Source organism: Dermochelys coriacea, chromosome 25 (assembly GCF_009764565.3).
Source record: "Dermochelys coriacea isolate rDerCor1 chromosome 25, rDerCor1.pri.v4, whole genome shotgun sequence".
In the NCBI taxonomy this organism is placed as follows: Eukaryota; Metazoa; Chordata; order Testudines; family Dermochelyidae; genus Dermochelys; species Dermochelys coriacea.
The window spans coordinates 8684926-8710817 of NC_050092.1; the positions used below are offsets into that span (position 1 = coordinate 8684926).

The 25892-nt window shown below is 45.5% G+C and overlaps 2 protein-coding genes across 7 annotated transcripts in view; one reads left to right on the plus strand and one right to left on the minus strand.

Annotated features, from left to right (window-relative positions):
- Positions 1-5392: 5392 nt before the first annotated feature.
- On the minus strand, positions 5393-13891 carry ARRDC5 (arrestin domain containing 5). The gene is made up of 3 exons (XM_043502597.1): positions 13639-13891; positions 9359-9567; positions 5393-5942 (listed from the first exon to the last, which is right to left on the minus strand). The coding sequence occupies exons 1-3, from the start codon at positions 13889-13891 to the stop codon at positions 5460-5462; spliced, it is 945 nt and encodes a 314-aa protein (XP_043358532.1). The 3' UTR covers positions 5393-5459.
- Positions 9385-25892, plus strand: part of UHRF1 (ubiquitin like with PHD and ring finger domains 1) — a 34820-nt gene continuing 18312 nt past the window's right edge. The window contains exons 1-2 of one of the 6 annotated variants that reach the window (XM_043502589.1): positions 9385-9516; positions 19392-19560. In XM_043502589.1, the coding sequence (XP_043358524.1) occupies positions 19402-19560 (159 nt within the window). In that variant the 5' untranslated portion in view covers positions 9385-9516; positions 19392-19401. Of the gene's footprint in view, positions 9517-13823; positions 13960-15910; positions 16161-18117; positions 18874-19391; positions 19561-25892 lie in introns of those variants that run through there. The other 5 variants (XM_043502590.1, XM_038384407.2, XM_038384408.2 and 2 more) reach the window with 5 other exon arrangements.

Genomic DNA, 25892 nt, shown 5'->3' on the forward strand with positions numbered 1-25892 from the left:
GTGGCAACGCAAGATTCCAAAGGGGTCCCTGGGCCAGGAGGAGAGGGGAGATTTCTCCAGCTCTCCAGAAGCGGGGAGGTAGGAGAGGCCCAGCTCAGCCCAGTGATTCAAAGGGCTCCCAGTCCCTGCCTGTCTGAACAAAGGTGGGGAGTTGCAAAAGTTAACTGTTTTGATTCTTCTTAGCATCTCTCTGGTGGACAGGGGTGGTGGGCTGCTATTGGCATGTCCTGAAGGAGCTAGTCAGGAAGAGCACCCACAAAGTATGGTGGGGATTCTAGGTGCAAGCCCCCATGATAGCACGGGATTGAGGGGTGATTTGGCAGCAGGAACTGCCTCGTCTCAGGGGGGCACATTTTTCATGCATCATGGGAGCTGGGGGGTGAATTCCTGGGGACAGTACGGCATGTTGAGGTTCGTTCACCAGGCATTGGGGCACTGTGGCAATTCAGTGTTCATTTTCACAGTGCTTTTATGTATTTCTGAGTCTTAGGAGTTGCTTCTGGGCTTCTGAATCCTTTTCTCCCCCTTCCCCCAATTGACTGGCATGGGGTGGTATTGGTGCAATTCCCAACTCACCCTCTCTGTTTCCTCTGTCTGTTGCTGAGCTACCAGAATTAGCTTAATCCCCATGAAACATACCCTGTCTACAATCCCCCAAATGCTGCCTTCTCTACCCTCATGTACTGCCATTGCTTACCAAACCCTGCAGCTCATTTCCATGCCACCCCAATGCCCATCTTTGCTGCTCTGTGTGAAGGAGGGCACCCTGGCTCCTTCAGAGAATCTGGTAAATTAGCCAGAGACCCCAAATGTTATGTGGTACCCCATAAATAAAGAGACATGAAAGCAAACCAATGTGTGCAAAGTGCCTCAAAGAACTGGGGTGCATCGTCTGAATAAGCCGGAATATTTACCTTCCAGTCCTCTCCTGCCCTGAGGGCAGGTCCCATTGCTAACACGGGAGTTGTCTGGTCCCTCCTGTTCTAAAATCTTAGCTGGCTACAGATTGGCACTAGGGTGACCAGACAACAAGTGTGAAAAACCGGGACATGGGGTGAGGAGTAATAGGAGCTTATATAAGAAAAAGACCCAAAAATCGGGACTGTCCCTATAAAATAGGGACATCTGGTCACCCTAATTGGCACAAGCAGCAGTGGGCTGATACATGTGACTGCATAATGATGAAATGACATGAGCCTCAGGTGGAGTGTAAGCTCTTTGGGGCATGGACTTTTGTTTGTACAGTGTCCAGCATAATGGGTCCCTGATCCTGATTGGGGTGTCTAGGTGCTTCTGTGATAGAAATAATAAATAATAAAATAATGAATACTTTTCTCTGCTGTAGCCTCTTTTGTCCTGAGATTTCGAAGCTTGTTTCAAACAAATGTTAGCTGACCTCCACAGTACTCATTATTATCCCCATTTCACAGAGGGGAAAACTGGGTCACAACAAGGAGTTAAGGCCAAAATTTTCTAAAGTGGCTCCATCATTCTGAGTATTGTAGTTTTTGGGTGAGAAGTTAAGGTCTGATTTTTCATGTGATCCACAGGATGCACTGAAATGACGAGGATCTGTGAGTGTCTGGCAATTGTGGAAATCTGAAGTTAGGTAGCCAAAAATGTTGGCATCCAGAGTCAGTTGCCACTTTTCAAAATTGGACTGGATGTGACTTGTCACATTCATAGGTGAGGTGGTAAATGATGTAAGTTCACTGTCAGTGGGTAAAAGGGAGGTTAAGTAGGCCAGTTTTGGAAATGGTGGTGAAAGCCTTTTCAGACATGTGTCTGTTACGCCATTCAAGGTGTGTAAACAGGCAGAGCAACTTGGAAGCAATTTAAATGTGCTGCACGTGGGACTGTAATGTGGCACAGCAGTTGATTGGCTGGGTTTGAATGGCTACTGGCTATCTAAGTGGCAGGTGGAATGGGTTTGCATATCCCAATGATGATGATTAATTATATATATATATATATATATATATATATATATATATATATATATTGCCTTAAGTGTGGGTGATCCAAGCCTCACAATCTAATGTATTTATCCGCAAAGCACCCCTGCTATTATCCCCACTTTATGGATGGGGAGATAAGGTACAGAGAGGCTAAGGGTGAGGTCTGCAAGGGGCTTAGGTGTCTAGTTGCTACATTAGGCACCTAAGTCCAACATTTAGGCTTTGTCTATGCTACAGAATTAAGTCAACATAAGGAAGTTTACATCAACCTCATTATGTCAGTGTCTGCCCTAGAATGCTGCTTTCACCAAAGTGAGTGGCCTGCTATGCCGAAATAATAACAACTCCACCTCTATGAGAGGCACAGCACTTATGATGGTGTAGTTAGGGAGCCGCAGTGTCCATGTACACATTGCATTATTTACATCAGTTCTTGGCTGTCATTCTGATCAGTTTCATTGCTGCCTCTGGCTTAGAGCAGCACTGCTGGGTTCACAGCTGGAGCCATGAAACTGACAAGAATGTCAATTTAACTGCTGGTAGGATCTGTGCTGTGAAATTGAGCCAGGCACTGGGCTCATAGCTGGAGCCCCCACCCTGGAGTGACAGCCTCCTGTTCCCCACTCACATTTGCCCCAGTTAGTGGGACTCCATTCAGGTGCCTGGGTCTGGCCATGCAAAAATGTTTGCAGGATCAGGCCCTGAGGCAATATGCTCCCCCAACTTTCTCTCCACCTCCCTCCCCTGTGTGGACCCTTGTAGCCCAGCATCTTCTGCCTGGGGACCAGGGTCCCTGAAGTGCTGCAGCCTAAGGGTCACATGTGACCCAGAATGTCTTAAAAGGTGGCAAGCGCAGCGTAACCACAGTGGGGAAGCCGTCACTGATCCACCGCAGGTTTGTTGTGCTGGCAACCTCTGCCAACCAGCCATTCCCAGCTGTCTATCAAGGCAGATGCAAGGAGGAGCAAAGAGTATTTGTGAGGGCAGCACTTAGCTTTGGTTTCTAAATGGCATATAAATCAAACATAGCCCTCAGGCTCCCAGCAGGTTACTCATGGGGCTCTGGGTGCCACAGAGCCCAGGTGCCCGTCCCCCAGGAGCTGAGGAATGACGTTATTTAATACCCATGGGTGGTGGGTGCAGCCCACAAGGTCTTTGCCAGCCCCTGCAGGTGGCGAAGGGTTAATAAAACACTGCACCCTTCTTTCCCCTGCTGCCTTGAGAATCCACTTCCTGATGCTTCTCTCCCCTCCACTCCCCTGCAGAGGCACCTTTGTAGAAAGGTTCTAAGGTTGTAGAAATATTTTCAGCTGATAGCCTTGATTAAAAACATTCCCCACCCTCTCCGCAGCATCTTCGCTCCTTTGGGGACTACAGGCCGAGGCCATCATCTGTGGGAGAAGAAGCGTGACGTATCCTTGTGCCAAAACGGACCGATAGCCCCAGCATGTCGGGTATGCAGACCCTTGAGCAGAGCAAAGGAAGAGGTGTAGGTGGAGATTTTTGCTGGAGCAGTAGTCTTTAAACATACTGCTGGAGCTGCAATGGGCTTGTCAGCCCGCCTGGCCTGGTGAAGAGAACAAACTGTACTTGGCACTGGTTACATCTGTACTTTCTAGTTCCCAGCCCTGTGCTGGGCGCTGCTGGGAATCCTCAGGGGCACGGTGGGGAGGAATCCTCCTCTCCAGGTTCCAGAGAAGTAGCAGTTCCACTCCATAGCTGCCTGTGCACCCTAAGAACTGGCGTAAGTTATGCTGCTGGAGTCTTTTTTTGATGTAGTCGTATTAAGTCAGGTGGGGGGTGGGGGGGCTTGCTACCATGTGGCCTTAGTCTCAGCAAGCTCTCTTTGCCTGAGGGAGAAAGGTGCTATTGCCCCTTAAGAAGCCTGGGGGATACGCAAGGGTCTTAATTTTCAAGTATTATTTTGGTTAAAATTTCCTGGTAATTGATGAGTTTTTATTAGAAAAATTAAAAAAAAATGGGTGAAAACTGGTGGAAAAAATTATCTTCACAGTTTTCTGGGTAAATATCGGGGTTAATATTTGGAGACGGGGGGATAGGAAAAAAAGCAACAAATAGAGAAAAATAAGAATATTTAAAGTAAAAGCAGTTTAATGCTCTGGTTCGTTTCATGAACTGTACGTTAACAGTATGTACACATGGAGGCACGTGTCTGTATGTGTGCATCTTCCCCACTGCATTGTCTGACTTTAACAGACAGCGTCACATTTACACCAAGACTAATGTATTATTAACAGAAACACATCTACCTATTGTAATGGATTGGATGTTCTGAACTTACTCTGTCTTTTCATGTACTTGACTGGTTCAAAATTTGGGTGAAAAGCAGGAATACCCCAATAATAGCTTTTGTAAAACGTGGGAACTTGTCGGTAAAAATTGTTAAAAAATGAAAACAAAGGGCCGTAGGGATACTCCAGTCAAGCACCTGGCTGTAATTCTGAGATTCCCTCCTTGCCCAACTCCAGTCTCTCCAGCTAGGCCCTATATTGTATTCCTGGTTAGTGGATTGCTACAGTGCCTGACAGCTTCCTTTCTGTACTAGAAGACACAGAGGGGTCTCATGTATCTTTTGCTCCCTGTATACCTGCTGCCTGTTCCCCCTCCCACGCTGGTGGCTGAGTTAATGCCTTCCCAGCCTCTGCCCCTCCCCAGGCTCCATATGCAATCCCACAGCAGCCTGGTTTCTTTCCCCAGCCTCCCCTGATGCCGCCCAATCAGCAGGCAGGCTGGCTTGTTCCTGCCTGCTTTCCCAGCCTTCTGGCTCTCTCTGCTGCTGGCTTTCCACCTGCCAGTTCTCCACCCAGACTTGCTCCTCCATTCTTCCCTGGACTTGCCAGCTCCACACCTTTAGGTGGAGAGACTTTCCTAATGTTGTGTCTGTTCCCAGTGTGTGTGTGTGTGTCTCTGGGGCCAGCTATTTAAAGGGTATTTGTCCTCCTGAGTCCAGGCCACTGACCTGCGACTTCCTTCTCGCATCCAGACAAACCATGATACAAGACACTTGGGTGGGTGGGGAATGAATCTGTGGATCTGCTCTAGTATCATCCCCATTCTACAGGGAGGGAAGGGAACACGAAGCACAGAGAAGCAAAGTCACTAACCCAGCAAGTCAGCAGCGGAGTTGGGGTTAGAACTCAGGTGTCTTGATGACCATTCCTCTGATCTAACTAGAGCATACTGCAGCCCTGAGTTAGGAGGCATGCAGCGTCTCTTTGTATTCTCACCCTGCTCTTGGGTCCAAGCTAGCCCCACCCTCTCTCATTTTTTGACTCATTCTGGCACCTTAGCCCAATCCAGAACCCTCTTGTGCAAAGCCCTGTTGTGAAATCAGGCAGCTTGCACACACGTTTCACAGCAAACCTTTATTATCTGGACCTCAGCAAACTTGTTCCTGGATCACTGTATAGAGATTCGTCTGAAAAGCCTGGGTGCATCCACATAGTCACTTTGCATCTGGTGCAGATCTGTACCCCTCTGCTAGTCCTCAGGAATGCCTACAGCTGTAGTTCTTATGATGATAGGCACTTTGGCCACAACTGTGGTCATGGACCAGGGAAGGTAAACAGTCCCTATCAGCTCATACCGGACTTCCATGATATCGTTAGCTATGGACATGCTGCTGACAGACAGTAACTTGGGCAGGGGGAACATGCTGATGATCTTTGTGACCTCAAAGGGGGCTGCCTTGGTCTTGGACTCCAGCCTCATCACTTCGTTTCGATCTTCCAAGAAGTGCCGTTCTGCCCTGACGGTGTAGCCCAGGTAGAGGATGATGGAGTACAAGGCAAAAATCACCTTCTTGATGGACCTGCTTGTCTGGTTGTCGATCTCTGTTGTGAAGATGATGTGTTCACCGGGGGTGAATGTGTTTTTCACCAGGGAAATCCGGAGGATGACGAGGCCGTGTTTGAAGCAGCAATGATAAGCTATGTGCTTGTTGACTTCCACCACCAAAGGGTACTGCATGGGGAAGGGGGAAAGGTAGAGTATGGTGAGTGCCTTTCACAAGATACAATATGATTGCCTTGGTTCCTTACACACATGGAACTGCAGATGCAGGAGCAGAGGCTGCTTCACACTGAAAGAAATCTGCAGACACCCAAAACTTCATGCTGCATGTGTGGCCCTTTGTACTTCATAGAAGCAGTGAGAATAGACCTCACATCCTTCTCCACAGGCCCCTGTCACTTGAGCTAAAGGAGAATTTTTGTTAGAAGTCCAGGGCATATGACACACAGTTTAGCAGTCCTGATTCCATCCAATAGAGAGCAAGGGAAATGAACACAATATGTATCTACACCAAATTCAGGGGAAGACCACAAACAGGCCATTAAAACTAGCATTTTCTCACCATCTTGATGCAATGATTAGCATTAGGTCTCAGTGTAGGTGATTTCGGTAACGCAGGCAGATTGTATGCTGTGCAAAGTTCACTCAAGGGCTCAGACCCCAAAACAAAAGAATAACATTAATAGTCACACTTCTCTAGCTCCTTCCATCCATGTACCTCAGAGCATGTTACAAACAAGAATGAATGAAGCCTCGTTATCCACCCTGTAGGGTAGAGAAGAGTTATCTCCTGGTGCATGTGTCAGGAAGGGAGATGGCAGAATTTGCTGACAGTGCCATTTAAAACAAAATACTAAAGATAGTAATAAGATTAGGAATCACTGTATTATTTACACCACACCATAAATGTGTATGGGGCTGAGTGCTGTCAATAATACAAGTCAAGTAATAAAAGGCCATAGGCGTGAATCAGAGCTCACTTACACTATCATAATTCCATTGACTTCAACAGAGTTAATCCTGATTTACACCTGAGAGAGAGCAGAGTTTGGCTCTACGGTCCAGATTCTCATTTATGCTCAGGCCCTTTTACACCACTCTGGCAGTGCAAAGGGGCCTTAGCATAAATGGGAATCAGGCCCCGTGTCTCTACCCTAATGAATTTGCAGTCAAAGGGGCTAATCCTGATGCATGTGAGTAGCTCTACTTACCCATTGAGTTCAATAGAACTACTCATGTGAGTAATATTTTCAAGACTGATCTCTGGGAATATATAACAATGTAGCCATGAAATAAGAATATGCATAATTATTGTTCAAGGAAAATGATGTATGAGGAGGCTGTGTATTGGAAGCCTCAAGATGCTGAATGATTCAGGGTCCCTTTTTTTCCTGTACCATTTTGGCTGGGATATTAATGTTCCCTGCACCTTTTAGGGCTCAATTCACTATCAACTCTCTTCTCTTCTTTAGTGTTAAATCCAGTTTCTGCCGTTACTCCACATCCTTAGGGATACTTGACACTCCTGAAAAGGAGCTGTTTCATCCTACGAGGCTCAAGTGGCTCTGCAGATTCTGGCTGCCCCAGGAACCAGTGTTGCTGAGGGGGAGATTTCTCCTGACTCTGCATGGAGCATGGATTTCAAGGCCAGAAGGGACCATTGTGATCACCTACTCTGACCTCCTGTAGAACACAGGCCATAGAACTTCCCCAGAATAATTCTTAGAGAACATATTTTAGAAAAACGTCCCATCTTTATTTACAATTTGCCAGTGATGGAGGATCCACCACGACCATTAGTAAATTGTTGCAAGGGATAATGACCATCACTGGTAAAAATGTATGCCTCATTTCCAGTCTGAATTTGTCTAGCTTCAACTTCCAGCCCTTGGATCATGTTAGACCTTTCTCTGCTGTATTGAAGATCCCATTCTCATGCATTTGTTCCCCATGTAGATACTTATAAAGTGTAATCAAGTCACCCCTTAAACTCCTCTTTGTTAAGATAGGCTCAAGCAGCTCAATCTACTTATCATTAGAAGGCATGTTTCCTAATCCTTTGCTCATTCTCGTGGCTCTTGTCTGAACTCTCTCCAGTTTATCAACATCCTTCTTGAATTGTGGACACCAGACCTGGACAGCGTATTCTAGTGGCAATTGCACCATTGTCAGGAGTAAAATAACCCTAACCCTTAAGATTCTCCTGTTTATGTATCCAAGAATTGCATTAGCTATTTTGGCCACAGCATTGCACCCAGGAGCTCGTGTTCAGCTGATTATCCACCAGGGCCGCCAAATCTTTTTCAGAGTCACTACTTCCCAACATAAAGTCCCTCAGCCTGTAAGTATGGTCTGTATTCTTTGTTCCTAGATGTATACAATTACATTTAGCTATATTAAAACACATATTGTTTTGCTTGTACCTGCTGCATTGTTTAAGTAGTAATTTTAACAATGATCTTCAAAGGAAACAGATAATGGTTGTATGAAATTTTTTCTGCTTTATGATATAGAGAGAAGTCCTGGAAGTTCTTTTCCTCCAGTGCCTGTTCTTTTTTTAAACCTCCCTATAAATATCAGGAAAGTTCAGCCTGTATGCTTGAGAAAGAAGCCATGGAGAACATCTGTTGACCAATGTGGGCTAATGAGACCACGTTACTCCAGTGTTCCATCTCTTCAGTGGCTGCCAGTTGAATATCAGATTGGGCTAGAAAGCCCTGATGGGGCTGAGGCAGATGATGCTACCAAGCCTAGAGTCATGGGGGTCCTTGTGGGACAGACTGAAATGTGAGGTTGACGTCCTCTTACAGTGTCACTTGACATGGAGCCAGGAGGAATTGAGGTGTCTCCTCCTTTCACCATGGCCCTGTTGGGGCACATCTCCTATTTCCCCCATTCTCCTCTTTAATAGGAAACCTCCAGCCACTAATTCCCCAACTGCCCTCCACAAACATACATGCTATCCTATTGCTACCCTTTACCTTACATGGAATTGCATCCCCTTAGCTGACAAGGCCGAGCAATTAGGTGGGAGAAGGTCATGCACTGACTCTTAGGCTTGGCCTGCACACCGCTTTTGTACCAGGATAACAATGTCTATCAGGGGTGTGACTTTTATTTTATTGTTACCGGTACAAGCATCTTTATACCAGTATAACTGCATCCACTTTGGGGTGGGGTTGGATGGGGCTGGAGTGTACCGCTTTAAGTATACCGGTGTACTTAAAATGCACATGGTACAACTTTTGCATGTAGCCATGCCCTTAGCGTGCGCAGCCCCGATTCAGGTGGCTTTACTGTGGGTCCCCATCTTTGCTTGAACCAGCTCTCAAGTCCTGGTCTTGATCTCCAAAGTGTCTCGTAGGCCAAACTAAATGTCTTTGGAAAAGGGGAGCAAGGAGACAATTCTAGGTTCTGTGTGTGGACCGACCACCTGTCTGGACTTATGTAGTTTTGTAAGGATGCTCTAATACCACGGGGATGGGCCTGGCACAAATAGCTAGTTAGACCTCATTGGGAGCAGCACTGGACCCTTACACTCTTTTTCTCTCCTCCTGTCACAGGAAGATATTCTCTGTTTACTTTACCTGGGATTGTATTTTATCTTTAAGGATGCCAGAGGTCCCTTGCACCAGTAAATATTTCTTCTGCTTGGCTAAGATGAGCTCTCGGCTGGCGCAGGAGGCTTTGACGAAGTAGGAGACACGAGCTATGTTGCTAGTGAATGTCGATGGAAGTCTGTCAGGTAAGTTGAAATGGAAGTCAAAGGTGTGGGTGCCCGAACCTAGCCAGTTATCTGAAAGCCAAACGACACTCCCTCACTTACCGAGCTAAAAGATAACCTCTTATTTATGGGCTGCCTTGCGTTCTTGATGGAATTTTTTAATGAGGATAGCAACCTTCAACTGCTTGCAAATTATTTTTAGGGGTCTGTTCCTGCCGAATGCTGAGCGCCCTCAACTTTTAATGTGGTCACTAGGCATGAAGGGTGCTCAACAGCTCTCAAGCCCTACAGAAGTCAGGCAATGGAATACCTACTTCTCCTTTATTGGTGTCACTGGACGCAACAAACCCTCAGAGAGCCTAAGTCTCCACAGCCTGGCTTTTTGTGTTTTCAGTTACACCCGTGCAAAGTAGGGGTAAAATTGCTATCAGATCACTTACACCAGTGATAATATTTTACTTTCGCTTTGCATTAATGTGAATGACACAAGATGCAAGGCCATGGAAAATCATTTCAGTGTTCTGCTTCTGCCTCTTTCTTAAATTCAGTTTGTAGTGTAAGCAGGTGCAATTACATTGAATTTAATTTAATACCCACCTGCTGAAGTAAAGAAACAGATTGACAGAGCCAGAAGAGTACCCAGAAGTCACCTACTACAGGACCTGCCCAACAAAGAAAATAACAGAACGCCACTAGCCATCACCTTCAGCCCCCAACTAAAACCTCTTCAACGCATCATCAAGGATCTACAACCTATCCTGAAGGACGACCCATCACTCTCACAGATCTTGGGAGACAGGCCAGTCCTTGCTTACAGACAGCCCCCCAACCTGAAGCAAATACTCACCAGCAACCACACACCACACAACAGAAAAACTAACCCAGGAACCTATCCTTGCAACAAAGCCTGTTGCCAACTGTGTCCACATATCTATTCAGGGGACACCATCATAGGGCCTAATCACATCAGCCACACCATGAGAGGCTCATTTACCTGCACATCTACCAATGTGATATATGACATCATATGCCAGCAATGCCCCTCTGCCATGTACATTGGTCAAACTGGACAGTCTCTATGTAAAAGAATAAATGGACACAAATCAGATGTCAAGAATTATAACATTCAAAACCAGTTGGAGAACACTTCAATCTCTCTGGTCACTCGATTACAGACCTAAAAGTGGCAATACTTCAACAAAAAAACTCCAAAAACAGACTCCAATGAGAGACTGCTGAATTGGAATTAATTTGCAAACTGGATACAATTAACTTAGGCTTGAATAGAGACTGGGAGTGGATTGGTCATTACACAAAGTAAAACTATTTCCCCATGTTATTTCTCCCCCCCACGCCCCACTATTCCTCAGACGTTCTTGTCAACGGCTGGAAATGGCCGTCCTTGATTATCACTACAAAAGGTTCCCCCCCCCCCGGCCCTGCCCGCTCTCCTGCCGGTAATAGCTCACCTTAAGTGATCACTCTGGTTACAGTATGTATAGTAACACCCATTGTTTCATGTTCTCTACGTATATAAATCTCCCCACTGTATTTTCCACTGAATGCATCCGATGAAGTGAGCTGTAGCTCACGAAAGCTTATGCTCAAATAAATTTGTTAGTCTCTAAGGTGCCACAAGTCCTCCTTTTCTTTTTGCGAATACAGACTAACACGGCTGCTACTCTGAAATCATTGAATTTAATGGAGAGGTTTCCTGCTCGCACCAAGCTAAAGTTGGCCTTGTCTCACTTTGAACTGATAAGACCATCTTTCTGATATAATTCCCCACATACATGTACTCTTTTGGGATTTAGAATGCCTTTTTTTTTTCAGTTTAGTTTAAACCACTTCTAAAGAGACATAAGCTAAACTGAAAAAGGCACTCTAAATTCCAAAAGAGAATGTGCACATAGGGAGTTATACTACATAGCTAAAGTAGTATAATTATACTGGTATAGGACTGCTGGTAAATTTTGTGAAAGAAACCTTGAGAGTTGTGGTTTCTTAGTATCTCTGAAAATCAGGCTGTTTATTTAGGAGACTAAATATGGATTTACGTGCCTGCCTTTAGGCACCCAATTTTGAAACATTTGGCCTTTAAGATCTAGAGTTGAAAAGTGTCATAGAAGCACGGCTTGTTGTTATTATTATGCTAAATATCAGAAAGATAATTTCACCCTAGATTTACAATAACACCTGGCACAACTTTGAACTTGTAGGAGGAATTTACTTGCCACGGTGAGAGATAATAGGTTAAATCCAAGACTTGATTGCACATGTAGGAAAAATGACCTTTCTTGTGGGGCATAGCCTTTAAATCCTAATAGTCTAGGAGGAGTTGCAGTCTGACCATTGGAGGTCATAGGTCAAATCCAAGATTTAATGCATTGACATGCAGCCTAACCTTCAACTCTTAACTACCTAGGAGGAGTTCACAATACACTGCTTTTATATTCCTGTGAACATCAGGGATTATCTAATTCTGTATGTAAAAACACAGTAAGACCCTGACTAATTTTCATTTACCTCCTCTGTGTAACTTATAACCTCCCTGCCACTCAGCAAGGCTATAACAGCATAAGCCATAGCGAGGTCTCATATTATCAAGATTTCATTATTTTTACAAAATATACTTTGGTACACTTACTACCACATAAAAAAATTAAAAATGACAGTTGACAAAATAAATGAACAAAGTACATTGATACCTGGTCTATACTTAGGACTTGTCTGCACTTAAAATGCTACAGTGGTACAGCTGCATCATAGTTCTTCAGTGTAGACCAGTGGTTCTCAACCCCTGGCCTGGGGGCTGCTTGCAACCCAATCAGTGCACAGCTGTGGCCCATGTGACATCCTCAGGACCATACAGGTGTATATATATTGTGTGGATGCGGCCCACATAACACATAGAGAGTGCCATATGCAGCTCAGTGGTAAATAGGTAATCCACGTTCCAGAGAGGTGGTAGTAGGTCAGTGGAAGAATTCTTCTGACCTAGCAGTGTTTACATGGGGATTTAGGTTCGTTGGTTTAACTACGTCACTCAGGGCTGTGGATTTTTCACAGCCCTGAGCAATGTAGTTATGTTGACTTAATTTTCTAGTGTAGACCAGGCCTTAGAGGTTTTATTGGCATAGCTATATGTCATTTAGGGGTGTGATTCTTTACCTACATAGCTATGCCAGTAAAAGTCCTAGAGTAGATGGAGTTATACTGGTATAGCTGTGCTTATGCTATTACAGATTATGCTGACTGGGATAATTTGCATATGTTATACTGGTATAATCACTTTTATCCCAATATAAATGTGTTCACTCTAAAGGATTTTCCTGATCTAGCTATACTGATATAACTATACCAGAAAACCCCTCCTAGTTTAGACAAGGTCTTAGTGATGCATTACTGTGACTATATGTGTACACATGTACACACATTTACTATGGGCCAGATTGTGATCCCTTTATTCACATTGAGTGGTATCTTACTCCACAAATAAACCCTTAGATTTCAATGGGACTATGCATGGTGTAAACTACTACTAAGTGAGAGTAAGTGTATCTCAAACTGGCTCTGATGTGCAAAATACGATCTCCTGGTTTCCTTTTCTCCTAATACAAGGACAAGGGGACATTCCCGGAAATTGAAAGGGGGCACATTTAAAACTGATACAAGGAAATGCTTTTTCTGCACAAACACAGAATTAACCTTGGTACATCCATTGCCACCATTTTTCATTTACACTTTTAAAAAAATATAAATCCATATAAATAAAGATCTCATGGAAGCCAAGAGGTCAGAGGAAATAAAAGGGACTGGACTATTACATGGATAAGGAGATCATCCAGAGTTTAAAAATAAATATTTTTTTAAAAGTGCCCAAAGTTTAGCCTCTTGCTTCAGGGCTTAAGCCAACCTCTAATCAATAAGGTTAGGAAGAAATACTTCCTGTGGGCAGGTTATCGCATAACCATCTAATGTAGTGTTTCTTGCATTTTCCTCTTAAGTGGTTGGGGTAATGACAGGATAAAGGGCTAGACTGATCACTGATCTGATCCAATATGGCAATTTCTGTGTTCACTAGTGCAAAATTAGTGAGGTTTTACTCTGTGTTCTTTGAACTCTGTGGTTCCAATTCCTTACCCGCTATTTTGAATGTCTTTGTTTTATTGATGTAGTCAGCCTTGTTATTGCAGACAATGTCTCTGCTGTAATCCTTGTCAGCATTAATCTCTTCATTCCACTCCAGATAGCCTCTTCCCACGAGCTCTACCTTCACTATGGGGTTGATCAAAGATTTGTTAAGGCTCAGAATCACTTGGCCATCTATGCTGGAGCCTGCCAAATACACCGTATCTTCAGGCAGCACCAGGTTAATCGATTTCACCACCGACATCAGGGAAGAACAGAAGCCGGCTGTTGTCTGTGCTTCCTAAGGATCTGTGTGTGTCTGTGATGTCAAAGGTTTGTGACATCACTGCACTTACAGTGAGTGCTAAGCATCTGTGGTTCTGTTCGGCTTCGATAGCAGGGCCAGCTTTCAGAATTTGCCCCAGTAATGATGTTTTTGAAGTCCTTATTATTTAGTACTTTTATTATGGTAGTGCCTCAAAGCCCAACTGAGATCAGTGACCCATTGTGCTGGGGCCGAATATACATTCTAAATAGACAAGACAGACAAAGTCTGGGCGGGAAAACAGAGAATAGAACTCCAGTCTTGTGATTCCTGAGACTCTTTTAGGGATTAAAGAGAGGGGACACTTCAGGAACACAGTTTGAGTGGTCATGGCCATCAGGGGAGGACACTTGCTCATCTTTGCCAAGTTTCCTTGGAGTTTGCATGCACTACTTTTTGTCAGCAAGTGTCTTATGAGGCGTCATGAGGAATCTGTCTGGTAAGAGGTCCATTGTTCTGTCACCATTTGTTTCAGACTGAGTAATGCTCCATATTTCTCACGCTTTTTATGAGCCACAGGGGAAGTGCCGGGCTTTTGCCTGCAGACCAACTTTTCTTGCAGGCACTGGCCCTGATTCAGGAAAGCAATGAAGCATGTGCTTCAAGATCGGCACGTGTTTAAGTGCTTTTGATGCCTTGATTTCTTTTGCTAAATTATTAATCCAGGGAGATGAGTTGAGTAAAGGAAAGAGTGCGTGATATCAAAGGTGTGGCTTCAGAGATATCTTCATGGATGGAAGGAACAGAGCCCACTCTGAACTGCTGGGCTTTTGCTTCTCCTTCCCCTTTTTGTGGAAATGATGTGTCCAGCAGCTCCTTGCCTCATTACACCCCTTGCCTCAAATCTCCTGTGGTGCCTGAGGGGAAGTGTTTCAGAGTAGCAGCCCTGTTAGTCTGTATTGGCAAATAGAAAAGGAGGACTTGTGGCATCTTAGAGACTAACAAATTTATTTGAGCATAAGCTTTCGTGAGCTACAGCTCACTTCATCGGATGAATGAGGGGAAGTGGACAGTTCTGCTTGCTGGGGCAGCAGCTCTGACGGGCTGTCCTTGCAGAGGAGACCGGAAATGGGGAAAGGGAATCAATCCGCTGTTTTCCCCAGGAGAGTAGACCAGTAGCTTAGGGCAGAGGTGACAGGTCAGCATTTGTCATCACAATACATTGCAAGCACGGGGGAGGGAGTTGAAAGTTGAATGGAGGGCAACAAGAGGCCATTACCTCGGATGGCCCTTCTGACGGTGAACTCGAGCCCGCTCCGGTCCTGGGGTTTAGTTCCTAGAAACCCCCTGCCCCGTGGCTGTGCGCTGTTAAACTTCATCCCCGTTCCACCCCGGAGAGGGCCGCATTTTCTGACTGATTTCTCTCGGGAGGTTTCAGAGTAGCAGCCGTGTTAGTCTGTATTCTGTAAAGAAAAGGAGGACTTGTGGCACCTTAGAGACTAACCAATTTATTTGAGCATAAGCTTTCGTGAGCTACAGCCCACTTCATCGGATGCTCACCATGTAGCTCACGAAAGCTTATGCTCAAATAAAGTGGTTAGTCTCCAAGGTGCCACAAGTCCTCCTTTTCTTCTCTCGGGAGGTGGCGCTGAGCAGGGCTGAGGTGGAAGGAGCTGTAGGCATTTTACCCTCTGCTGGAGAGCGCTCCCCACTTCCCAAGCCAGGCTGGCATTAGCCCCCCAACAACCGGGAGCTCATTCTTCTTCCAGGGGACTGGCCAGGGTGGGAACGGAGCAAGCCCCAGGCGGGATGCCGCGGCACCTCCCACCCTGCAATGCTTCGGGACCCTCCCAGCGCACCCATGCATGCAGGGGGCACCCCTCCCTGCAGGCGGGTGGGGGGGGGGCGGCCGCAAGCCCCCCCCCCCCAACGCCGGCATCCCGGGGCCGGGCGTGGGCTCCACCCCGTCTTCCTCCTTCCCGCCACCAGCCACCAATCGGCAGCAGCCCGCCCCACCCCGGGCTTTCCCGCGCCAAACTCCAAAGCCAGCCGCGGGGTTCGCGGGCGGCAGCAGTCGCGGCGGGGGGAAGCTGGGGCGGCCGTTGCCACCTGCGCCAGCGGCTCGGGGCTGCGGGCGCTTGCTTCGCAGCACTTGGAAAGAGCTCCCGGGGCCGGGGCCGTGACCCCGACCCCAGCAGCGGAGGGAGCGTCGCTTGCACACGCGCCGGCCCTGCCCCGAGCTCCGGTCCCGCTGCAGGGATTGCGAAAGGTGAGTGTCTCCCATGGGGGACGGGGGGGGGGGTGATGGTGAATATTGCAATGGTTTATTTGCAGGAAAGGGGTTTGCAGCGTGAGCGGGGAGCAGCCCCTGTGGCAAATGGGAGACTCTTTGCCTCCTCCCTCCCCCAGCAGAAACCAAGTCGCTGCAAACATCGCAGCTCCCGTAACTGTCCCAGCTGGGATGCAACCGGCAGATGATGTAGGGGGACTGTTACATTTGTTTGTAAAGGGTTTATTTATAGCGATGGAGGGGGGAGGTTATCTCGTCAAAGCGGTATCCTCTAGGGAAGTTGCTCAAGTGGGAGATCAAGTCCCTGCAAAAGCCCTGGTGCCCCTGCCCCTTATGAAATACCAACGCGGAACGGAGCAACTTAAGTTTTTCTGCATTTTTTTTTTAAAGTTTATAGTAGAAAGTGGGGAGGAGCGATTTGCAGATTGCTTCTTCACTGACAGCAGCTAGGAAGCAGGGGATCCCCTGAGCCCGCCTCCCAAGTGCAAACAGAGAGAGGGCAAGGCTCTGCCAAAAAAGTGTCTTGCTATAGGAGCAAATGCCAACGGGAGGGAGACATTTTGAGTCTCGCAGAGTGTTTATAATGTCGATGTTTAGAAGATGGGATCTTGGTCGTACAAGGAGCATCTGCTGTGGGCTTTGCAAACGTGGGATACAAACACTGTCTCTCCGAGGAGCGACTGTCTCCGTCTTTAAGCAGTCTGTCTTTTTTCCAGCTTTGTCCCTTACCCGCAAACTCTTAACTAGTTCATTGTATATCAGTAGAGTAAATTGTGTGCCCCTATTTATAGAGTGCAACATTTACCAGGTATGGCATAATAAACGGATTCTACCTTTCCCCATCTCCAAGTACAAGCAGAGACAAAGTTCTCTGTGCCTCGAGTCCTGAAATGCAATGGGAAGGCAGTCTGGAGACTGCATTCGGTTTTTATATTTAAAGCCTATTTTTAGAGAGGATAATAGGTTTGGGTAATCAGCTGGCAGAGTCTTCGCCTGAATCCCTCACAGTTGCCAGCAGGGAGCAGGCCCTTTCAGAAAGTGAGCGCTCCATTCCTGCTGCTGGGTGCTGAGGTGGAAACTAGAAATCTTGCAGTTGTATGTGAAATTAATTTTAGGGGCTGGTGGGGAGGGTGGGTTTGCAGCTTTTATTGGGTTGCCATTGCATGCACAACTTGGAAACACCTCTCCCTGAGAAAAAAGAAATAAAGCTAAAACAAATTGAAAGTTTAAAATGTCCTATTCCCTAGGTGGCATTGAGAGCTTACCTGTGATTTGAGCTCTGGTTGTACTTGGAGAGAGCCCTCTGTCTACATGTTCATTGGCAGCGTATGACAAACGAGGAGCTCCCTCCCAAGTTCAGGCAGAGACCAATTCACTGTCAAAAAAAAAGTCCTGCTGTTCTCAAGTTCAAAAATTTAAACCGTACAAATCACCTCTTTCTCCCTCCCTACTTACTTCCTTGAAGAGTATTTGCAAACTGCCATAGACTACCATCAAATGTGCAGTTTGGATTCCCATGTCCCCACCCCCGCAAGGACTCCCTGAAAGTTTGCAGGTGTTTGTTTTAAAAGGCCACCCTTGCAGCAAGAAACAGAATTATAGAGGCTGGCAGGAGCACAGCTTTTGTAGTAACTTGGTCTCTGCATGCACTTGGAGGAGTGGGAGACCCATCTGCTGATCACATTCACCATATGCTGCCACTGAATATGGAGACAAGTTGCCCCTTATTCTAAGTGCAAGCAACAATCGGACACAGAGTTCCTATACACTCACCCTGATCCCTGAGATGGAAACGTGGGAACTGGCCATCTGAATCTTGCATTTGTTTATTCTTAAACTATGTAGTTCGGGGTGGTGGTGCTTTTTTTGGGGGGGGGGAGAAGGAAATTGGATTTGTGCAAGACACACTGATTGTCAGCCTATGGCAATTTGGAAACCCCCAACTCCAAAACGTAAGAGGACTGGTTTGCATTTCAGAGCCTGGCAGAAGGGTGCTGCTACTTTACAATGGCTTGGTCTGTGCTAGTACCTGGTAGTTCTCATTTGTGATATGCTGTAGCTAATGCCCAAAAAAGGGACTCCTTCCTCCAGGGGCAGCAGGCAGTGCAGTAAGAGTGGGTGAGTGACCTGTCCTTCTGCCTGTCAGGCTATAAAATGCACCCTAAGAATGTGCCCCGCTATAAAGGCTAAGGAACGTTGCAAAATATAAAGGGAGAGTGGGGGAGCCAGATTTTGCATCTTCAGTGGCAGCTCTGGTTGCCTATTCCACGGGCTGGGCCCTTGCTCCCCCTTCTCTCTGACCCTGTAGAACTGCCTCTTTAAAAAGCCTGGCAGCTGTCTCCTGTTATTTACATAACCACGCGAGATGTTCGTAAGGGGGGGGGGAGGAAACTCCGCGAGACTGAAGAGAGCGTTTCAATTGTGGCGCGAGATACAGTTGGCGCGCGGCGCCTGCCCGCGAGGGGGGAGACGGGACGGCCTGGCGCAGCCTAACCGGCTAGGGTGTGGGGAGGGGCGGGCGTTTAGGGCATGGGCCAATCGGCGTTGAGGCCGGCCGGCTGCGAGCCAATAATTTGGGAGGAGAGGGCGGGCCGGTCGGAGCGGAGGGAGTGTTAGGGTGAGAGGTCTCATTGATTCGGTGGCTGAAGACCGAGCGTCGCCCCCGCTGGCTCGGCCCCAACTTGTGGCTGAGGTGGGCGTTTGGGAACGTAGCGGGCGGCCGGGGGACGGGGCCGGGGGGGGGGAGGATGGCCCCGGGGCGAGGGCTGGGGTAGGGGGATGTCCGCCTTGGGGAGATCTCGGGGGCGGGGGGCTGGTCCTGGGCTGTTTCCGGCGCTGGGGGTGCCCGGCCGGCCGAGGTGGGAAGGGCTGAGGCGGGATGGTCCCTAAGCGGGGCGGAGGGGGGGCAGTTAAACGTCTCCCTGGAGCGGGGTCTCGCAGGGACCTGCCCCCTGGGATGGGCAGGGGGTAGGGTGACCAGATGTCCCGGTGTTGGGGGGCTTTTTCTTATATAGGCGCCTATTACCCCCCACCCCCTGTCCCGGTTTTTCCGCACTTGCTCTCTGGTCACCCTAGCTGGGGGGGGCCCGGTGCCAGGGGGCTCTGCCTGCAGGCTCTGGGTGTGGAACCAGCCCTCGCGCGTGCCCCCTCCCATCCCCGGGACACCCCTGTTGCTAGGTGTGACACCCGCTCCCCCTTCTTCCTTGGCAGAGCCGCCGCCATGTGGATCCAGGTGCGCACCATGGATGGCAAGGAGACCCACCGGGTGGACTCGCTCTCCAAACTCACCAAGGTGGAAGAACTGCGGCTGAGGATACATGAGGTGTTCGGCGACGGCGTGGAACCCGACAGGCAAAGGCTCTTCTACCGGGGCAAACAGGTATATGGTCTGTTCCCTTTATTAATGTAATGAATCAGAGATGAGCATTGAACAATCACATTATCAAGTTTCATTAATGAATTAAACCCCCTTTGAGGTGGGGAAGTATTATCATCCCCAAGTATCAATTAAAGCATCACAGACCAGACATAACATCCAAGGTACTATTTGTGTCTCCTAGCTGATATTAGGGGTCCATTCTGCCTAAGTACTGTACAAACATATTGTAAGACACAGTCCTGGCCTCTAACAGTTTACAGTCTAAATAGACAAAGGAAGTATTAAACCCATTTTACAGATGGGGAATTCTTCAATAGCTCAGACATAGGTGAGGTTTTTTTGTAGGAGTGGGTGGGTGAGATTCTGTGGCCTGCGCTGTGCAGGAGGTCAGACTAGATGATCAGAATGGTCCCTTCTGACCTTAGTATCTATGAATCGGCACCCTCCAAAACCCCCCCTCACATTTCCCTCCCCATAGCGAGTGGGGGTGAACTCCCACCTTCTCTGCCCCCTGGGCTGCATGATATCAGACAAGGAATCAGCCATAAATTGTCATCAAAGAAAGTAACAAGTCTAAGGGTAGTATTAATTAGATGTTCCCACCCCACTGGAGTGACCAAACAGTACAATACAAGTCATTACTTTAACATTCATTCACATCTCATCTTGCTCTCCTGATGTTTGTTGGCAAAGTACTGTGGCTTTGAATTCACTGAAAAAATAGTAAAAAGAAAAGCAGTACTTGTGGCACCCTGGAGACTAAAAAATGTATTTGAGCATAAGCTTTCGTGAGCTACAGCTCACTTCATCGGATGCATGAAAGCTTATGCTCAAATAAATTTGTTAGTCTCTAAGGTGCCACAAGTACTCCTTTTCTTTTTGCGGATACAGACTAACACGGCTGCTACTCTGAAACCTGAAAAAATAGTGTTAACATTGTGACAGCCTGTACCCCATATTCATCCTTTTATGGAACTATGATAAATTTTGTACAAAGTATACCTCATGAGGTATCATTTGAAAACCCACAATTTGCTGATTATTATTGTTGCCCTGTTTAAAACTTGTGGCAACATTGCACGTAAAGTTGTAGGATTCCTCTGTATGGCGTTACTAAGACATATTCCATGTCTGAGAGGAGCAGCCACAAATCAGGTGCCAATGAAGTCAAATGGACCATCACATGGTTATATGGCCATTCTTTGGCAGAGAAGAGGATGTGGGCAAAAATCTAAATCTTTACAAAACAGTTGAGGGTTCCTGTCCAGATAGACTTTGTCTCCTGAACCTCAGCTGGAGATCTTTTTCGAAGAAGAGAGAGAGTTATAAGAGGAGAGAGGAGATGCCCCAAATTATTCCTCCCTTTCTCTAGCTGTGGCATCCACAACACCTGAAGAACAAAGGAAACAGTTTTGGACTGGGGAAGGGATCCTGACTGAAAGAATTCAGCTCGTAAGACTGCTAGAACATGTAGCGAGAAAGACCTTTGCTTTGAATTCACTTAGCTTGTTAAGTTAGGCATTAGTTGCGTTTTACTTCTATTTTCTTGTAATCAATTCTGACTTTTGTGCTTCATTACTTGTCACTTAAAACCTATCTTTTGTAGTTAATAAACTTGTTTTGTTTTATCTAAACCAGTGTGTTTGGATTGAAGTGTTGGGATAACATGATTTGTGCATATCATTTTCTATTAATAAAATTATGGACTTATATGAGCTTGTATTGTCCAGGAGAGAGCTGGGGGAAAATCTGGGACTGGGAGTCTGCTGGTGTTGCTCTGCAGTGTAATTCACAAGTGGCTAGCTATAGCACTCATACAATATAATTGGGAGTAACTTACATGCTGGAGGCTGTGTGTGAGGAGACCAGGAGTGGTAACTGTCACAGGGAAGCCATGTAAAACGCACCCCAGTTTGGAGAACTGAGGGGATAAAGCTGTTAATCGGTCCAGATTGTACCCTGGGTAAATCAAACACAGCTTTTATGTGGCGAAGACGTAGCCTATGTGAGCCTTGAGCATTAAAATGTAAGGGAATAGTATATCTTAGTATATGAGAGAGCCTCCCTGCTATTAGGGGTATGGTCCCCACCCGTGCCCGTTGTTTACTATCTTCGTGGCTCGAATGCAGTGCTGGCAAAGATCTACTGAAGAGATGGTGGTTGTGTGCAGGGAAGAATTTACCTTTCTTTCACTCTCTTGAGTGAGAACCGCATGATATTGGGTGTTAACAGGGTGGGTTTTTGGCTTAGCAGAAGTGACTAGTTTTGGTGGTATGTCTGTTAATAGAGTAAACCAAGGAATTAGTGTAAAGACAAAGGGGCTGGTTAAACAGCACATTTGAATAGAATGTAGTGATTCAAACTGGAGAAGTACAGTGGCAAGTTTTGTCTGATGTCAGCTGGAATCATTTTGTTTTTAAAACTATGGATTATGCTGCCATCTAGTGATTTTTTTTTTTAATTATACATTACTATACTTTGTTTGGGATGGTGCTTGGCTGTACTTGCTCAAAACGTAAGGGATACTTCCATGTACAGTCATTGTTGGTTTTAATAGTCATTTTCACAAGCTGTTTTTTCAATTTTAGTTCAGCTATATCTATATAATGTGTACACACATGGTCAAAGAGTGTAGGGAACATAGTTGTGATCTGCTCAATGTGAACTGTTATCCAACTAGAGCATGACTTGTCTTAACTCCCCTAAACTTAATCTTCAATCAGTTTAACTGCATAGGTATGATGGTGACATGTGATTTACAGACTGATCCAAGGGCTTGTCAACATATTGAGCTATTCAGAAACAGCTCAGTGTGTGGACACTCTATCTGCATAAGAGTGCCCTCTTCTGGTTTAGTTTCTTATTCTAGAATAAGTGTCCAGACATGGAGTTATTCAGAAATAGATGCTCCGTTTTAAATTCACGCCTTATCTTATTCTGGAATATTGTTCATGTATGGGCAAGTCAGGTGGTGGTGTTCAATTCGTTGAGTGGTAAATATAAAACAGAGGCTGTGGGAGTGTGGAGAATCTCAGCTCTCCCCAGACTACTATGATGGTGGTAAGAACTTAACATTTTAAATAAAAAGGATGGAGCCCCCTGAACATCGTTCAGTGAGAGCGCCCTAGGAGACATTCTAATACCTCTTCTAGAAACTGGGCTTCTCACTAGGACATCATTCCTGGACTTCGCTAGTGGGGCTGTCATCTTTCATTTTTCATATCTACCTCTGTCTACTGAGTCACATACATGTTTTAATGTCTGCAGTGTGCACACAAGTTGCGTGTAAGTACTTTGTGTAAATAGCTGAAAACAGCTAGACTGCTGCTGTGAAGTAGATGACTTAATAAATAAATTAAATCTAGGAGTTGTCTGCTGTCTAAAAACCAACATCTTGGTGTTTATCCAAAGTAGGATGGCTCCATTTTAGTTGGTCAAAGGGTACTTGTAAGAAAAAGACAGTTACTAAGTTTGTAAAATCACATGGTATCTATGAAAATCAGATTTTTACTAGGATCTGTGTGATCTCAGACTGTTAGGTTTAGTACTAAGTTTTTCAAGTTCTGGAAGTTTTACTGCTTTGAGGGGTTATAAAGATCTTGATTCACAGGAAGTAGTTTGTCTCCATAAAACCTGATAACAGAGCTTTTTAAAAATCATGGGTAGCTGGTATCAAGTTAAACTTTGGCTTGGCAGTCTCGAGTGATTCAGTAATATTACATTCCTTACCTTGTGTAGGATATTACATTTGTGTAACAAGAATGTGTTTCCTTCCACAAGAAGTTACTACTTCTATGACTAGTTGAATTTGTAGTAAAATAAGCTTAAAAGGCTCTTAAATACAGGGCTCATCCTACACTGCTTTGCATCATTAAATTACATTCTAAAGCTTCATGCAAACTTCAGCTTGGTAATTAGAAGGAAATCCCATTTATTTTATTTGATGTTTTTGCTTTAGCAGCACGTATAAACAATTTTCCCCTCAATTATGGTTACTGCCTTCTGTTAATTGTTCTAACAAACAAAAACCCCACAGTTGTAAAGCGAACACTTACCGCTTGTCTGAGGGAAATAGCTTGGTTTGTTCAATATGAACTTCTCCTGTCATGCTGGCTGGCTGCTAAATTCTCAGAATGTGTCTGGTGGAGCACTCTGAGTGCAGTGCTGATGTATTGGGGTGCCATTGAAAAGCTGAAAGGTTAGGTTATTTTCTTGTGTTCAGGCAGAACTATATGCCAAGTTGTATGCCTTGTGAGCTGCCAGAAGCATGTCTGAGTGAGATTCTGCAGAGATTATAAGTTTTGTCTACATATTTAGCATATGAAGAAGGATTCTCCTTTTGAAGGAGTCAAGAGGATGGAGATATTTTGGAACAAATTTGAAACACATGCAGAACTTTAGCTCTCATTCGGTGCTTAAATACCACGGTGCCTTTATAAGTAATTTGAATATGTACAGACACTAACAGAAATAATGGTGGTTCTAAAATATTTGGGGTCCTATTTCAGAAACTGGGGTCAACCTTATCTTGGAATCAAGCTTTCAGGGTAGTAGGTGGAATCAGGCTGTTTGTTTCTTCCCTTTTTAATGTTATTGCTAGAGTAGGAAGATTAAGATGAGCTGCAGAGTTGGTCCTGGGGCTCAGTCAGCTGTTTGCTTGTGCTTCAGGCCAGCCTTGCTTTTTTAGTAAGCGTTGATTGCTAAAGAAGTTGTAACATTCTCTTCTCCATTGTGGATGCTGTTCAGAGTAACTTGCTTTTTAAAAAAAAAAAAAAAAAAAAAAAATGCTACTGATCAAATACCAAATGCAGGCCAGGTTCCCGCACTCAGAGCAGTTTTAACCACTAATGTAACTTTACCCTGCTAAAAAGCAAGCCTAATCAAATGTGTACCAGAGCTATGGATCCCCTCTGGTTTTAATACCTGACCCAGTAGGGATATTTTGGTAAGTTTTCCCAGTGTAGGTGGGGCTTTGCGAGTCTGAGCTTTGGTTGCTATCATCCTTGAAAAAGAGAACTTGAGTGGCTCTCACAGGAGTACCATTATTAACATCACTGCTTTCTGGGCTGGAGTGGTGGTGGTTCTTTCCTCCCTCTTTAGCTCCCTACCTCCTTGCTTTAGCTCATTTCTGCATGGTCTGTTAGGGAAACTGGCTGGTATTTTGCTTCCTGAAGAGCTGATCTTTAACAAAGCAGGATTTTTGTAAAATACAAGATTACCCACATATTAACTGGAGCAAAAGATAGTAGTATAGTTGGGACGGTTAAAAATTCTTCCAAAGGTGAAGTGTCTCAAAATACTCCTATTTAAATAAAAAAAGGAGTACTTTTGGCACTTTAGAGACTAACAAATTTATTTGAGCATAAGCTTTAGTGAGCTACAGAATGCATCTGATGAACTGAGCTGTAGCTCACGAAAGCTTATGCTCAGATAAATTTGTTAGTCTCTAAGGTGCCACAAGTACTCCTTTTCTTTTTGCGAATAGAGACTAACACGGCTGCTACTCTGAAACCTATTGAAATAAGTGACTCTTGGACATTGATACACTGGGGGCCTTGAACTAATAAGAGCGTTGGGAACCATTATTAACAGGTATTAAAATTCCCACTGCAAATTGCAGTGCTTTTGGCAAAGCATAGATAAAGCAGCATATTGTTACTGTTGGCTATGAGGAAACTAGTGCTGCTATTTAAATCCCCAAGGTATCTTATTTTGTTTCACCTTGTTTAGGGTGAGGCGGGGAATATAGCTTGCACAGACTTTAGCAGCCTCAAATGCATGAGGGAATCAAAGAAGACTTGAAAAAATACAGACTTAAGAGAGCTATGAAGTGTAATACTAGTACTGGCTTGCTATGTGTTTAATAGAGTATTATCTAGTATGATATCGGAGGGACTGGACCACAAAAGACTCATTCAGGGCACAGAGAGGGAATAATGGACTATGATGGAGAGAAAGCTTGAGGGTAGAGTTTAGGGTGAGATTTTTTCCCCAGTGTAGTGCCTTTCCTGATTTGAAGTCTATCAAGTTTGTGATCTGATTCATATTGCAAAATGATGGAAGGGGGAAAACCTCCAATAATAAAACACTTGTAGTTGATACTGCTGCTTTCAGCATGTCATCTGGTACTCTACACTCCTGTGGCTGCTCCTTGTGCATGTTCTCTCATCCAGTGCTGCTCTTTTCTTGACCTCATCCTTTTGATGTTCTCTATGCTGTTCTGAAACTAATTGCTAGTGGGAACCTGATTTTTGTGATACCATTACTCTGGTAGTAAGTAGAAAAAGATTCACCTGATTCTCAATTTATGGATTTGATTAGTGCTGTGATTC

Bases quoted from the DNA above. Each gene is read 5' to 3' on its own strand.
- ARRDC5 (XM_043502597.1), bottom strand. From the start codon at position 13,891: ATGTCGGTGGTGAAATCGATTAACCTGGTGCTGCCTGAAGATACGGTG. The intron at 9,568-13,638 runs GTAAGGAATTGG...TTTGGCTTTCAG, and splicing joins AAAGACATTCAAAATAGCGG to ATAACTGGCTAGGTTCGGGC. The intron at 5,943-9,358 runs GTAAAGTAAACA...TTCCCCATGCAG, and splicing joins AAGATAAAATACAATCCCAG to TACCCTTTGGTGGTGGAAGT.